At 42.6% G+C, this 16,516-nt stretch overlaps 1 protein-coding gene across 2 annotated transcripts in view; it reads left to right on the top strand.

Annotated features, from left to right (window-relative positions):
• Positions 1 to 3,416: 3,416 nt before the first annotated feature.
• The window catches only part of LOC127629981 (calcium-binding protein 8), a 108,615-nt gene continuing 95,515 nt past the window's right edge, over positions 3,417 to 16,516 (top strand). Inside the window, exon 1 of one of the 2 annotated variants that reach the window (XM_052107333.1) lies at positions 3,417 to 3,598. Coding sequence is in view for 1 of the 2 variants with exons in the window: in XM_052107332.1 (XP_051963292.1) it covers positions 4,811 to 4,950 (140 nt within the window). In the remaining variant the exon portion in view is untranslated. Of the gene's footprint in view, positions 3,599 to 4,798; positions 4,951 to 16,516 lie in introns of those variants that run through there. The other variant, XM_052107332.1, reaches the window with a different exon arrangement.

The following is a 16,516-nucleotide window of genomic DNA, read 5'->3' as shown; positions in this document are numbered from 1 at the left end:
TGAGATGCAGACACACCCCCTCAGTTTAAGTCTAGACTAAAGACTCATCTATTTAGCCAGGCATACACCTAATGTATCCTTCAACTCACAATTAGGCTGCTTTAGTTAGGTCTGCTGGAATCAGAAACCAGAAACATTGATCATTATCTATAACTCTGCAATAAATTGAATGGCATCTATGCTAATATTATTCTATTTTTATTCCTGTCTCAACCTCAGGACTCCTATCCTGAGATCACCAGAACCGGCTGGATCCAGCTCCATTCCTGCTTTGTGTTGGACTCCACTGCTACGTGTCACTGAGTGATGATGACTAATAGCAGCCGGTGCCAGCCAAACATCACTTCAGTCTATTACGATGGACTTCAGAGGATGAACTGATGCCAACTCCAACTGTGAGACATTGGATACATCATATGCCACTGCCTGATCCTTGGACTTAGGATAGACCTCACCTAAATGACCTGCCGGTTGAACTGCGATGCACCTCACTGATCTCTGCCTGTATCACCTCGGTCTAATGATGGACTACATTCTTGAAATGGAATACATAGACTATCAATTAATTTCCAGTAAAAGCCTTCATCAGCCAACTAACAAGGACAATTGCATCAATGTGAACTTCTGCAGTTAATCCAGGATGAACTTCAAAGACATTAGTCATTAATCTTACAGTTCTTACAAAATCTTTGTTTAAACACTGACCCTTAATACTTAGTTTAATAATTTTAAACCATGACTTGCACTATACATAAGTAATATTGGCATTATATTCATGATGTTAGCCAGAGGTGACTGGTTTCCACAGTGATTCTGGTTTCTCCCAAGGTTATTTTTCTCCTTTAACCAACATCTTAAGGAGTTTTGTGTTCCTTGCCATAGTCGCCTTCGGCTTGCTCACTGGGGTTATTAATACAATTATTATATAATTATTTAAAATCTATACACATTTTACAATCAAATTGAATCAAACTACACAATGATCACTGTAAGACATTATAGATATTACAGTTTCATTTTTATTTTTATTTTTGTTAAAGCATGATTTCCTTTAAAGCTGATTTGAAACGATGTGTGTTGTGAAAAGCGCTTTACAAATAAAAATTATTTGACTAAATTAGTTGACCTTTTGTTACAATTGGTTTGCATGCTTTTTTAAGTAAACTTACTTATTTGACTCATTAGCTAGTTACAAGTAAACCTATCTTGTCTGTGATTAAAGTATCATTGTTTTTATTTAATTATTTAAATTGAGTTATAGCACGTATTTTACAGTATAAGGGAAATTATGACTGAACTGTAGGTTAGACATATGGCACATTAGATTCTCCTCAGTACATTTTAGTGGAAATAAATCTGAACTTCTGTAAAGTACAATTAAGTAAAGAAGAATAAATTAAATTAAACAGACTCCAAGTTCACCAGAGGTAACACTAATCACCTTAATGATGACTTCACACAAATCAACAACTAGCTAAAACAACAAAAACAATAGTCATAACAATGAAAACTATATACCTTTTTTTTAAGAATTTATTTTTCTACATAAGTTCCCTTTTTTTTTTTATCAAACCTGCCTAATTGATTCAAGCACAAGTGCTTATGGGTATTCCACTCAGCCTCAATTTTGTACTTGATAATATTGAGTTAGTAGTACTCAAAGCCAAAGTTTAAAGAACGTAAATATTTCAGTTATGATTCCAAAATTGTATATTTCAAGTACTGTTTAATTAGGACTACTTAAATGACAACTTAGGGTTTAGATAGTAACGGTAACTTCATTTAAACTAGTAAGAATAGTAAAAAAATAAAAATTATTAAGCTAAGTAACCTTTAATTATTAAGTAAGTAACCTTTTTTTGGGAGACAACTATTAGTATTCACAGTGTATGATTAGGTACAGTTTCTACTTAGCTAATGATTAATTTAAAAGAAATACCCCCATAACCTTTGAACGTAGAAATAAAATTTCTGTTTTCAGTTTTGATTTTTTTATTCATTTTCGGGTGTTTATTCAACTTCGGTCACATTTAGCACTGAAGACGTCTTGAAAGTAGTCTCATTAAAAAAAAATGTGTTTGTTTGTTTGTTTGTTTTTCTACTAACAATACCAAAACAGTATGTACATGCATTACAGGAGAATTCTTTAAAAAAAAATTCTGTCATTTTTGAAAAGTCACACCACAGTTTCATGTCCACCACATCTTAAATTCTGTGTATTGTGTTTAATAGAATTCTGTGGTGGAAATGACGGTGATGGAAATTAAATTTTTTTAAGTTTTTGTTATAAAAAGACTGACACCTTTGTCTTTTTAAGGCTTATTTCATAGTTAATAATTAATTTATCCTAAATACACACTTTTAAATTATATTTTCACACTTTTTGCTCTCAAGTGATATGTACCTTTAATCACTTATTTCATCTCAAGCATGCTCTTCATTTACATATTTGTCAACTTGGTTAACAAGTAGGCCTATACTAACTTTTGAAAAACTTTATAAGGTATAAAATTGTTGTGTGTAGTGGAAATGACACCGCAACTGTGGGACAGTCGTGAATTTTGAAAAACTGATAGAAATCATTTTCAGATGGATGGATGGATGAATGGATGCATGCCATGGATGGATGAATGGATGGATAGATGGATGGATGGATGGATGGATGGATGCATTCCCTGGATGGATGGATGGATGGATGGATGGATGCATTCCCTGGATGGATGGATGGATGGATGGATGGATGGATGCATTCCCTGGATGGATGGATGGATGGATGGATGGATGGATGCATTCCCTGGATGGATGGATGGATGGATGGATGGATGGATGGATGGATGCCCTGGATGGATGGATGGGTGGCCTGGATGGATGCATGCCTTCTTGATGATCTGACATGCCCTGCTAGTTCCAGTTATCTGGATCTCACCTGCGGACGAATGGCTGGACTCAGTTGACTAATCTCTCCATCGCTTCGTCAGTCTGTCTTTGAGTGTGTTCAATGGGTTAATTCATGCAGTATGTGTGAGGAGTCTACACTTTCTGCTTCTTTATCAAAGGAACCAACATATTCATATGCTTCCCAACAGCTCGCGGCAAACAATATCCAGCTGTACTGCTGATTTGACAGAGATGTTTATTGATTATTTGTGGCGGAATTGCCTGTGATTTATAACGCTCGCGTGTGTGGCAGTTGAAAATCTATGAGCAGCTTTGGGTGTTTTCAGCCACGCGAATTAATAACGGGAACTATGAGCTGGAACTGTCTGAAGACCATGGAAGTACTTCAGAATCCAGGGGGTCATTAAAACTGATTGGAGTTCGAGGAAAATCCAACTGGTTTTATTGCTTTTTGCTGCAAGTCGGACGTGTTTTTCGGATAATAATATTCGAAAATTTAAGGAGCCCTGTCCACTCGATCGCATCTGATGGCTAAACATAATAGTGTATTTAATCGCGAAATATGTCGAGAGCTGGAGAATTGCCTCCTAATTAACCAACAAGAATTTCTGATCGCGGATTTCTGATCAATTGGATTCTAGAGAAATCTGCGCCGATCAACGGGATTTCAGCGATCACTTTCAAAGCCCATCCATTAAAGGTAAGAGCGTGTGTTTGAGAGTTTATAAATCAAATATCTGAAGTATATTTCTGTGATAGTTTTTAATAAAGCAGGATGTATGGGGCAGGATGTTTTTTTTATTTCTTTTTTTTAGTTTTGCACCTGTTGTGTTAATGTAGGCTATTAATATTTTCAATGAGAGTCAGTTAGGTGGGAGAGTTATGACTAAATACTGTTTATTTGGATACTTGGCTTGGATAATGTCTTAATACATTTTATTAATTTTACTTATTGCTGCTTTTAAATATCATGTAAGAATACCCATACAGAAATCTGAAATTGATTTAAATGATTGTTCATATATTTGAGCACATATGTAGGCTACATATTCAAATTACAGTAGTGTTTTAGAAAATATATGTTTGGATAACATGTAACACACACACACACACACACACACACACACACACACACACACACATTATATACTGTATATTTAAATGACCATTAACATTACTGTTGTCAATTGTCTCATTACCTATACAATGCAAAGTAATCATTGTTTAATGGCAACACAATAGATTGCTATGACTGTTTACCTCCAAGGTTTTCTTTGAACTGCAAGATCATTGTTACCCTATCTACAGTAACTTGCTGTTTTACACAAACACTGCCATCCAAAATGCATCACAAAAACATACCGTATAATGCATTAATGGCACTCATGTGGCAATTTTCCGGGCAAATTATCCACCTTAGTCTAATTTGACAAGTCTGGTGGTGCCCAGCCAACACCCCATGTCCCTCCACCACCCTTCTACATGAAAAAATTATGCACATTCGAATAATATGACAACCTGGAGGAGCGGTGTAAAGTGTATACACAGAGAGGGCTGGCCTGAGGGGCTGGTCAGCTGTGTGTCAGAGCGTATGTGTGTGTTCTCAGTGTAGCTGCAGCGGCACAGCTGCTAGTGTCACCGAGCCACTGTTGAGTCCACCGATGTCTGATGCCAGAGTGTGACATGAGGGGGAGATGAGGGACTGGCTGACTTTGTGACTGGCTAATGGAATGAATGAATGAATGAGTGAGTAAGTGAGTGAGTGACTACCTGCTCCAGGCTGCTGAAATATTAACTAGGGATTTCTATGCACTCAATGCGTCTCGGTCAGAGGACCAGCTGTGGGAAGTAGTCTGGCTGTGGTACCTTGGGACAGGCTGCTGCTGTGCTCTGAATTGGAGTGTGCCGTTAGATGGAGGTCTCCGATCTGGATCCGGACCCTCGGACGGAGGGGTCTGAGGGTGAGGGGTCGTGTGTCCCGAGTAGTGGTGGTGACAGCCCTGGGAGGGAGCCGGTTATGCTTCAGTACCCTGTAGAGCATGATCAGCATGGGTAAGCAACAGCAGGGCTGCAGGGATGCTAATGCAGTAAAGTTTTTTTTGTTGTTGTTGATTATATTATCTATTCTTCATGTTCAAATCATTTTTTACTTTACTTAGTAGTTTGGGTTGGAGATTTTCCTGCTTTGGCATGTGTGTGATCACTTGCTTGTGAAACTATTTCTATTGATTTTAATAACTTGAAATGTCTTTTATGGTTGAGTATGTCATTCATACCGTCTTTTAAGAGGTTAGAGCTGAGAATATTGGACTATTTTGACATGATATGGTGTGACACATTGACAGCACTAGACTTCTTTGTGGGTGACTTTTGGAGAAAAGTGTCCTGTGATTAGATTACAAGGATGCAGACCTTTTGTGGTTTATTGAATCTTTTTTTTGTTCAACTATATCTTGTGGTTTAAGGCAGTATTTCCTCATGAATAATAATCTTTTTGTAATTTAAAGGGGTCATGTCATGAGAAATAAAACATTCCTTGATATTTTGACTAGGGCTGTGAATCGATTACATTTTCTAAAACTGATTAATTACACAGTTTCTGTGATTAATCGTAATTAACACTTTCGCAAGTACGATCAAAGCGGTGTGATTACACTAGGCTGGGCTCAGACGCGTATGATCAAACCGGTTTGACCTGCATTCATGCTGCTGTTTACCTGCAAAATCAGTTGTCATAATGACTGAAGCGGTTGTCGTAATGAACCTGCTGCTCAAATAGTCTTTTCAACATCACAATATCTTTATTTTTACATGTTACAAACTTTCAAACAATCGCTAAATAAAAGTATGAAGTCGTTTGGATGCAGTGTTGCGGCCACGTTTTCTGACATCAATGAATATACAAACTAGTCAGTCCACTCAAGCCTTGTGCAACTGCGTCCACTACAATCACTTCTAGGGCTGGGAGATTTTTAGAACTTTCTATGCTCCTCCTTTTGTATGCTTCTATCACAATACACACTCAGAATCCCATCTTGCATTTCAACGAAAATATGGCGGCACACAAAGCCGAGTGTCAAGTTGAATTGAGTCCACCCGGTAAATCGTGTCCCCATGGGGATAACTGTTTGTAATGCCTAAACAAAAATCTATCATGTTATTGGTATAGCACTTGGTTGGTCATCATTTATTTTAATTATTTAAATATGTGAATAAAATGTAAAAACATTTTTGGATAGAGTTAATTAGACACATTTTTAAAAGTACAAATCTTTGATACAGGTATTTGTTTATTTGTTTACATGCTGTAAAATCAGTGGACATGCTGTAATTAAAAGTTGAACAAAATCTTTTGCTTGCCGTATCTCTTCCACACCTGTCTCACAACTTACTGGTGAAGTCTCCATTCTCTGTACAGTAAACCCGCTCCCATATTTATTATGCCTGGGACATGTGTCGCACTTAATGAACAAGCATTCAGTCATGCATTGCTCAACACAATAAGTTTCTGTGCTAGGATGTGCAGTCGAGTTGAGCTTGTACCTTCAAGAAATTTATATATGTACATTTTTGCCACAGGAAAAGAGGAAAGTGAAGTTTCAGGAAGGGGAAAAAAAATCCCCATATACTGCATTAATTGCAGAAATGAATGCGTTAGATTTTTTCAACACTTATTTTGACATCCTTGTACTATTTTGAGGTCCTTGTTCTATAAAAACATACTAAGTTTGTTTAAAATCTTCCTCTTCAGTCCGAAAAGAGCATTTAGAGTGCTTGTGCTTCAAATATGCAATCATAACACAGTGTTGTATATTAAAATCTATTAAAGTCTTAAAGGGGACTGCAAAGAGTGTTTCAGACAGAGCGACAGAAACAGGGTAAAAAAGGTAATTTAATACTATATAATGGCTTTTTTTTGTGCAAAGCCTTTAATAACATTATACGTAAAGCTCAAGGAAAATAATAAAGTAAAAAAAAAATACATGACCCCTTTAAGATTTATACTGTGTGACACACCTTTCCTCCTTTATTCCTGCACATTTTTGCTTGTATTTATGATTGCAATTCTAAAAGTCTGTAGAATGTATGCATTAACTACCTTTTCTTCTGAGAAATGTAAGTGTTGTGATGTGGTACGGTTTTGGACTGGAAAGTTTTGCCCTCAATTGAACACAACTGAGTTTGAGCTTGTGATCAATGATGCCGTTATCTCTTACTTAAACTCTTTCTGTCCGGATATTCCATTATCCCTATTGAACATGACATTCAAAATGCATTTCCTGTTTGCACAAGCTGTTTACATCAGATATCAAGCAATGCCCTTCAATGTGATATTCTTAATCTAAAATTATTGTAAACAACATTGTTCTGATTGTTGAATAAGGATTTTACATGCAGTTGTTATTATCTAATATTAATTAAGAAAGTACATGGAAGATTTTTTCTTTTAATTAGTGATTTTTCACACCACAGGACCATTTAAGTGAACTGCAAAAAAGCTTAAATGCAGTTAAAAACAGGGGAAATCTTAAAAGTCAAAAGGGTATCATATAAACTGATGAACAACATTTTCACTTATAGTTTTGCCAGCTGCACTCAAGTTTGGGTTTATGAAGTTGTCATACATTCTTAGCAGTTTAAAAGCTTGATTGTTTCTTTAGTGAGATGGCAGGTAAATTAGTCATGATTTCCCTCTGGGTAACACAGTCTGTCAGTCATGCAACGGTAGGCTCTACTCCAGGGAGTCTGCTGAACGATGGCTTTAGAACAACAATAAAAAATGCACAGAAACAAGAACAAAGACACTCGTGTTTTTGCAGCAAACTTGTTTTCTCTGAAAGTCTTCGCATACAGGTCATTGAAGAATGTCTCATAGATTTTATTTGAAAGGAAATTGTTTTGGACTTAAATGCTAATTATGTCTTTAACCACATAGTACACTGGGGTTCAAAAGTCTTAACTTTCTGTGTATTTCCAGGTTTAGGTTTTGAATCCCAGACTTTCAATGGACTTCAGATTTAAGCCCACACCACTGAGGGATTTTATTTTTCGTTAATGATTGGCTGACTGTACTGTACATTATTTCACATATTAAATGGCTACTTGCCAAATAAATACATGGACATGAAATATTGATTTGAGTTAAGCTTACTTGTTGAGACCGCAGAGTGATAGACAGAAAACAAGTTTTGCAAGAAACATAGATTGCCCGGATGAGTTGTCAGGTATAGAGTGGGTTGTTATGGACAATGATCATTATTTAGAAATATGCTGAATGCCACGATTAAACAATTAGAATCAAGAATTTTAGAGGGCCGGTACATTATAATATATGCAGTGAGTTAGGCAGTTATAAAGTTAATCATGTTTGTGTTTGCATATAAACTTTTAGTTACTTTGATTTATGAGTTTTCCTTGAGAGATACTTTATAACACCATGTGTACACCTACTGTCATCAGAAGCCAACAAGACATTTTTTTGAATTATTCAGAACCTGGAAGCATTGTGATAATTACTTTCATTAAAATCTCCCAACATAAACAGTTCGTCTTTGCTTTTCCCCCTTTAGGGACAATGATTTATTTGGCCATTTCAGCTATACTTGTGCAAAGTGTTGACATATGGTGCTTTAATCATTCAGACAATATCCTATAAACATGAAGAAATAAAAAGCAATTATTGTTATTAATTAACGTTCACAATAAAATAATTACAGACATCAATTTGTTGATGTAACTAATTATGATTATTTTTTTTTTGTTATTAAAGAGTCCATATTATGCTAATTTACAGGGTCATAATTTTATTTTGGGTGTCTACTAGAATAGGTTTACATGCTTTAATGTTAAAAAATATATATATTTTTGTAGTTAACTCAAGAACTTGTTGTAACATTAAACTTTAAAGATATTAATGGGAACTCTATTTTGATAGAGAGTACACGACCAGATGTTTTTACTGTCTTTTGTCTGATTAATTACAGAATCTGTAAAATAGCTCTTTGGCTAACTTATTTCAATCGTGGACAGTGGTTCCACGTGTTCGAAAAGAGTTTTCTTAACTTAAAATGATTATGTAATCCCAACACAAACACTTTGTGTAGAAAAAAACCTAGTTGAATTGGGTAAATCCAAAAAAGTTGACATTTCAATTCAATTCAAATTAATCTCTAATTACTTTATGTAGTAACTAGTAAATGGTCTGCACTTATATAGCGCTTTTTAACCTTAGCAGTTTTCAAAGTGCTTTACACTGTGATTCATTCACCCATTCACACACACTCACACACCAATGATGGCAGAACTGTCATGCAAGGCGCTAGCCTGCCATTGGGAGCAAATTGGGGTTCAGTGTCTTACCCATGGACACTTCGGCATGTGGAATCATGTGGGCCAGGAATTGAACCACCAACACTGCGATTAGTGGACAACCTGTTCTACCACCTGAGCCACAGCCACCCCATACATAGTGATGCATAGTGAAAGTGAATGGTATCATGCTAAATACTGTACATGCTGATTAGAGTGTAGTTTAGAGTGTTAAAGAGTGTTGTTTAGTAACTATGTTATAGTATGCACAGCATATGCTCAGTAAAGTGAGTGTGATGAAGAGGAGGGCTCTGAATCAGCCCAATCAGCCGGAGAGGGATAAAGAAGAGCCAGGGATGCCAGTTCAAGAGAGAGAGAGAGAGAGAGAGAGAGAGAGAGAGAGACAGAGACGCACGCAGTCTTGTGTGTGTGTGTTTTGTGTTATGCTGTAAAGCAGTTTTATGTTGTTTTGTTCATTTGTTTATTAAAAGTTTCCATCGACTGTTCAGCCGGTTCCTGCTTCCTCTTGGCCCATCGTGTGAATCTGTTACAGTGAGCATTCAATTTCATTGATGATGTTTCAATGTGATATTTACCTGTCCTAAGTGTTAGCTCAAGCTCAAATCTTCACTATAATGGTAACCCCCAAAACACCAACATAACAGAAACTCATAAATAACACAACAAAACATGAAACACTAGCAAGTATAACTCTTTAAATTCATATTGCACAGAAACACATAAAACAACGCTTCATTTTAACATTTACTCTCCCTTTCGTGTCCCATGCAAAGCATGCTGGGAATTTAATTAATTCTACATTAACACCACACAGTATTCTTGTGGTCTCAACTCAAATGGATTGTGTAAACTTCCATTTTACAAATTTAAATGGATAGAAAACTGTGAAATCAAGTTGTAACAAAATGTTATGGAATTATGATGCTTTAGTTCATATGAATCAAGTTAATTGAATAAAAAAAGCAAAAATCTTCTCTCTTTTTTTTGAGTGTATGAGGCAGCTGTAACGAATGCGGGAAGCAGGAGAAGGCAGACAGGGGTTGCGGATCCAAAAGCAGGTTTTATTTAACTAACTAGCAAAACAAACAAACACAAGAACAAAAGAACAGTCCACGATGGGAAAAACTTAACTAAACACAAACGAACACGAAGGGCAGGAAACAAGGGCAAATGCACCACAGGAAACCAGACATGAACATTCAACAATCGACAGGGAGTGAACAAAAAGCAGGGCTTAAATACACAGGGAGTGATGACTGGATTAGACACAGGTGAGAACAATGAACCAAAATGGCAGTGCTGATGGCAGGTGGATAGTGGGAAATGTAGTTTTAGACAAGGACAGTGAAACACGGGGCGGACAACAAGGAAAACGTGACATGGAGCGTGAACGGTGACAGGTGAAATGGAAAACACGGAGCAGATAAGGAAACATGACATGAACATGAATAGTGAGACACAGAACACAGGGTAGACAGAGGAACGTGACATAACCCCCCCTCAAAAGGACCGGATTCCAGACGGTCCTAACCAAAAAGACAGAAATACCAAAAACAAAAAATTACCAAGGAGTGAGGGGGTAGACCGGGGGGGAAACAGACAGATGAAAGGGAGCACAAGGGACACAGAGACCATCCAAGGAGGCACAAGGGACAATTAGGCAGTCCACGGGGGCACAGGGGACAATTAGGCAGTCTACGGGGGCACAAGGGGCAATTAGGCAGTCCATGGGGGCACAAGGGGAGATGAGACAGTCCACGGGGGCACAAGGGGAGATGAGACAGTCCACAGAGGCACAAAGGGAAATGAGACAGTCCACGGGGCCAATTAGGCAGTCCCTGGGGGCACAAAGGGACAGGTTTAGGGGGCCAGGGAGGTATCGACCGGGCAGGGACAGGTTTCGGTGGTCTGGGAGGTGTTGACCGGGCAGGGACAGGTTTAGATGGCCCGGGGGCTGGCCATGAGGCAAGGGCCGGTTCAGGGGGCCTGGGAGGAGGCCACAGGACAGAGGCCAGCCTTGGTGGCCTGGGAGATGGCCGGGGGCCAAGGGCCGATTCAGGGGGCCACAGGACAGAGGCCGGTTTTGGTGGCCTAGGAGATGGCCGTGGGGCAAGGACAGGTTCAGGGGGCCTGGGAGGAGGAGTGGCCACTGGGGAGGCCAGCAGAGCCGAGGGAGGCGGAGCCGCGTGAGGCGGAGCCGAGGGAGGCTCGGGAGGCGAAGCCGAGGGAGGTGATGGCTTAGAAGGTCCAGAAGGCGGAGCTGAGGGAGGCTCAGGAGGTGGAGCTGAAGGAGGCTCAGGAGGCGGAGCCGAGGTAGGCGGCGCCGTAGGAGGCTTTAGGAGCGGGGACCAGGAAGGCTCTGGAGTCTCTGGGGGCAGAGCCGTAGGAGGCTCGGAGGCAGAGCCGTAGGAGGCTCTGAGGGCGGAGCCGTCGGAGGCTCGGGTGGCTCGAGAGGCGGAGCCGTGGGAGGCTCGGGAGGCTCTGGATGTGGAGCCGTAGGAGGCTCAAGAGGCTCTGGAGGCGGAGCCGAGGGAGGCTCGGGGAAAAGAGCCGCAGGAGGCTGAGCCGTGGGAGGCTCTGGAGGCTGAGCCGAGGAAGGCTCAGGAGGCAGGGCCGAGGAAGGTGGCGCCATAAGAGACTTAAGAGGCGGAGACCTGGAAGGCTCTGGAGGCGGAGCCGAGGGAGGTGGCGCCGTAGGAGGTTTCAGAGGCGGAGCCCTAGAAGGCTCTGGGGTCTCTGAGAGCACAGCCGTAGGAGGCTCGGGAGACAGAGCCGTAGGAGGCTCGGGGGGCGGAGCCCTGTAAGGCTCGAGAGGCGGAGCCCTGGGTGGCTCGAGAGGCCTGGGAGGCGGAGCCCTGGAAGGCTCGAGAGGCTTGAGGGGCGGAGTCCTGGAAGGCTCAAGAGGCTTGAGGGGCGGAGCCCTGGAAGGCTCAGGAGGAGGAGCCCTAGAATACGAGAGACTTGAGAGGCGGAGCCCTAGGAGGCTCGAGAGACTTGAGAGACGGAGCCCTGGAAGACTCGGGAGGAGGAGCCCTGGAAGACTCGAGAGACTTGAGAGGCGGAGCCCTAGGAGGCTCGAGAGGCTTGAGAGGCGGAGCCCTAGGAGGCTCGAGAGGCGGAGCCCTGGAAGGCTCAAGAGGCGGAGCTCTGGAAAGCTCGGGAGGCTCGGAAGGCGGAGCTCTGGAAAGCTCGGGAGGCGGAGCTCTGGTAAGCTCGGGAGGCGGAGCTCTGGTAAGCTCGGGAGGCGGAGCTCTGGTAAGCTCGGGAGGCGGAGCTCTGGTAAGCTCGGGAGGCTCGGAAGGCGGAGCTCTGGAAAGCTCGGGAGGCTCGGAAGGCGGAGCTCTGGAAAGCTCGGGAGGCGGAGCTCTGGAAAGCTCGGGAGGCGGAGCTCTGGAAAGCTCGGGAGGCGGAGCTCTGGAAAGCTCGGGAGGCTTTGGCCCTTGGACGGTCATGGCTGCTGGCGCTGGCTCAGGGATGGTAGAGGCTGCTGGCGCTGGCTCAGGGACGGTAGAGGCTGCTGGCGCTGGCTCAGGGACGGTAGAGGCTGCTGGCGCTGGCTCAGGGACGGTAGAGGCTGCTGGCGCTGGCTCAGGGACGGTAGAGGCTGCTGGCGCTGGCTCAGGGACGGTAGAGGCTGCTGGCGCTGGCTCAGGGACGGTAGAGGCTGCTGGCGCTGGCTCAGGGACGGCAGAGGCTGCTGGCGCTGGCTCTGGGACGGTAGAGGCTACAGGCGCTGGCTCTGGGACGGTAGAGGCTACAGGCGCTGGCTCTGGGACGGTAGAGGCTACAGGCGCTGGCTCTGGGACGGTAGAGGCTACAGGCGCTGGCTCTGGGACGGTAGAGGCTACAGGCGCTGGCTCTGGGACATCGGGGCCTAGTGGCTCTGGCAGGAGGACCGGGGCAGGCGTGTACCGGGAGGCGGAAGCCCGTCTTCTCTCCCTCCTCCGGGCAGACGAAGTGGACCGTGGGGGTCCTGGGAGCGCGACTGGCGCAGGGGTCAGTTCGCTGACAGGTGGAGCTGGTGTTACAGGGGCGCCGGGGGTGGCTGAAGAGACTCCCCTGTGGATGGTGAGGTAGGGTCCTTCTCAGCAACGCCCGCAGAGAGCGGTGAGTCGCACACCAGCAGGGTCACCACCAGGAAGTCGCGGAGTATCCAGCCATGCGTCGCCTGTGGCAGCCGCTCCTTCAGCGACAGGTCCAAGTTGTCCCTAAAGAAGACCACCAAGGCTGAGTCCGGAAAGGCTGCGGCGCTCGCCAGACGGAGAAAGTCCCGAATGTGGTCTTCGATTGGGCGGTCCTCTTGCCTTAAATCGAGCAGGCGGCGTCTAGTTCGTATAGCCTCTGGATCCATAGGTGGTCGATTGTTCTGTAACGAATGCGGGAAGCAGGAGAAGGCAGACAGGGGTTGCGGATCCAAAAGCAGGTTTTATTTAACTAACTAGCAAAACAAACAAACACAAGAACAAAAGAACAGTCCACGATGGGAAAAACTTAACTAAACACAAACGAACACACAGCGGGAAGAATGAACACGAAGGGCAGGAAACAAGGGCAAACGCACCACAGGAAACCAGACATGAACATTCAACAATCGACAGGGAGTGAACAAAAAGCAGGGCTTAAATACACAGGGAGTGATGACTGGATTAGACACAGGTGAGAACAATGAACCAAAATGGCAGTGCTGATGGCAGGTGGATAGTGGGAAATGTAGTTTTAGACAAGGACAGTGAAACACGGGGCGGACAACACGGAAAACGTGACATGGAGCGTGAACGGTGACGGGTGAAATGGAAAACACGGAGCAGACAAGGAAACATGACATGAACGTGAATAGTGAGACACAGAACACAGGGTAGACAACAGAGGAATGTGACAGCAGCATTGCCACTGTTAGATGCATATAGTCCAAAGTTTGTAAGAATTAAGGCACTTATATCTTCACATTTTATAGAGAGCTACTGAGCTTGAACCAGAAAGATTTGAAACCTTAAACTTACCCAAAACAAACTGATCACACAGTGGGTGCTTCTCATTTCCTAAATTGTGCATCCTTGTTTCCTCGCTCCTCCATCCTTCCTTCCTACAGAGGAAGCTTCTCGAGGACGCTTTAGTGAGGAAACACAGGAGCATCCTATGTAGAAGACTTTTTGGTCGAAGCACCTGACACTTGTATTAATTCTCCTCCCCCTTCACATCTGAAACAAAAGTTTTAATTAATTTATCACCTTTGCAGTTTAATTAACCCATAATTGACACATACTTCAACAATGCATCTTGAATTATTTTGATTAATTATGAATGTATTAATAAATTAATTTTCAATAATGGCAAGCATGCTGATCTAATGCAGCTTTGCAAAAATGTGCTCTGAAGTGATGTGTGAGCGAACAGGACATTTCATTTTACAAATCCGTCTTGCTTTGATTCCTCCCTCTTTTCCTTTCCTTCGATCCTTTCCTCATTTCCTAAGAGGGTGGAGCTATGAAGCAAAGAAAGGAAATTGGATACACAATTTTAGATTCACTCAATGAAGTCAAAAGTTCTTCTGCTGAAATCGAACTGTGCTTAATGAAATTCAGTTCACTGCCCCCAGTGGCCGAAGCTAGAAGTGTTCATAATCAGAATTAGAATGAGCTTTATTGCTTTACACGTACAAGGAATTTCTCTTGGTGACAGGAGCTTCCAGTGCACAAAAAATGCAACAACAAGACAAAGATAATAATAGAAAACAGAATAAAAAGTTAAAGTGAATAGAAAAAATATATATATAGAAATACACAATAAGACCAAAAAAATATGTATGTATACATATGTACAGATACAAATCTGTTATATACAGATGGAAGGGAACGTATGGCAGAATAGGTAGGGTATGTTGGATAAATATAAATAGACTGGGCTGTGTATTGTATATTTAATTGTTGCTCAATGGGGCAGTTTTAACTGTTCATGAGATGGATAGCCTGAGAGAAAAAAACTGTTCCTGTGCCTGACGGTTCTGGTGCTCAGTGCTCTGCAGCGCCTGCCAGACGGCAACAGTTTAAAAAGGTAGTGGGCTGGGTGAGTGGGGTCCAGAGTGATTTTTGCAGCCCTTTTCCTCACTCTGGAGTTGTACAGTTCTTGAAGGGAGGGCAGGGGGCAGTAAACCTCTCAGCTGTCCAAACTGTCCTTTGTAGTCTTCTGATCTCTGATTTCATAGCTGAACCAAACCAGACAGTTATTGAAGTGCAGAGAACAGACTCAGTGACTGCTGAGTAGAACTGGATCAAGGTTGAACTTCCTCTTCAGGTTCTGTGAGATGGTAGTGCCCAGGAACCTGAATGACTTAATTGCTGCCACAGTGCTGTTTAGAATGGTTCACACATCCCTGGGGGGCACCAGTGCTGATCGTACATGTGCTGGAAGTGAAATTCCCCAGTCTCACAAGCTGCTGCCTGTCCATTAGAAAGCTGGTGATCCACTGACAGATAGACATGGGAACAGAGAGTTGGTGTAATTTAGTCTGGAGAATAGCTGGGATGATGGTGTTGAAAGCCAAACTGAAGTCCACAAAAAGGATCCTTGCATCGCAATCCCATATTGACTGCATCATCCACAGACCTGCTTGCATGATAAGCAAATTGAAGTTGATCTAGAAAGGGTACAGTGATGTCCCTCAGGTGGGCCAACACCAGTCTCTCAAATGACTTTGTGATGAGGAAGAGGATGGGCCCGGGCCATGACTGTGCACACCCGGACCCCCATCGTGCTAATCAGCAGAGGAAAGGAATAAGTGCAGCGGCATATGGCAGTTCGAACGAGAGAGAAACTTTCATTGATGTAAAAGCATGTTCCACCACCTCTCGTTTTCCCTGTTAACGCATAATGCGATCTGCTCTGAACAGCTGAAAGCCCGGCAGATGTAACATGCTGTCTGGAGTGGCTTCACTCAGCCAGGTTTCTGTGAAGCACAAGGCAGCAGAGTTTGAAAAGTCCTTGTTTGTACAGGTGAGGAGATGTAGTTCATCAGTTTTGTTAGGAAGATAGTGGATATTTGCTAGATGAATACTCGGCAGTGATGTTCGAAAGCTGCGCTGTCAGAGCTTCACCTGTGCGTCAACTCACTTCCCTCGCTTGCATCTTATAGCGCGCTTAAACAACACAGCTGCGCTGCTGGCTAAAATGTCCGGCAAAACGTTCAATTAGTCCAAAAGCGGGAAAATATTGTCTGATATGTGCTGCCGAATGTTCAGTAGTTCATCCCTAGTAAAACTGATAAGAGTATAATTACTAAACACAGGACAAA

The sequence above is a fragment of the Xyrauchen texanus genome, chromosome 36 (assembly GCF_025860055.1).
Source record: "Xyrauchen texanus isolate HMW12.3.18 chromosome 36, RBS_HiC_50CHRs, whole genome shotgun sequence".
NCBI lineage: Eukaryota > Metazoa > Chordata > Actinopteri > Cypriniformes > Catostomidae > Xyrauchen > Xyrauchen texanus.
The sequence above is the reverse complement of the archived record's forward strand: the minus strand, read 5'-3'. Positions and strand labels throughout refer to the sequence as shown.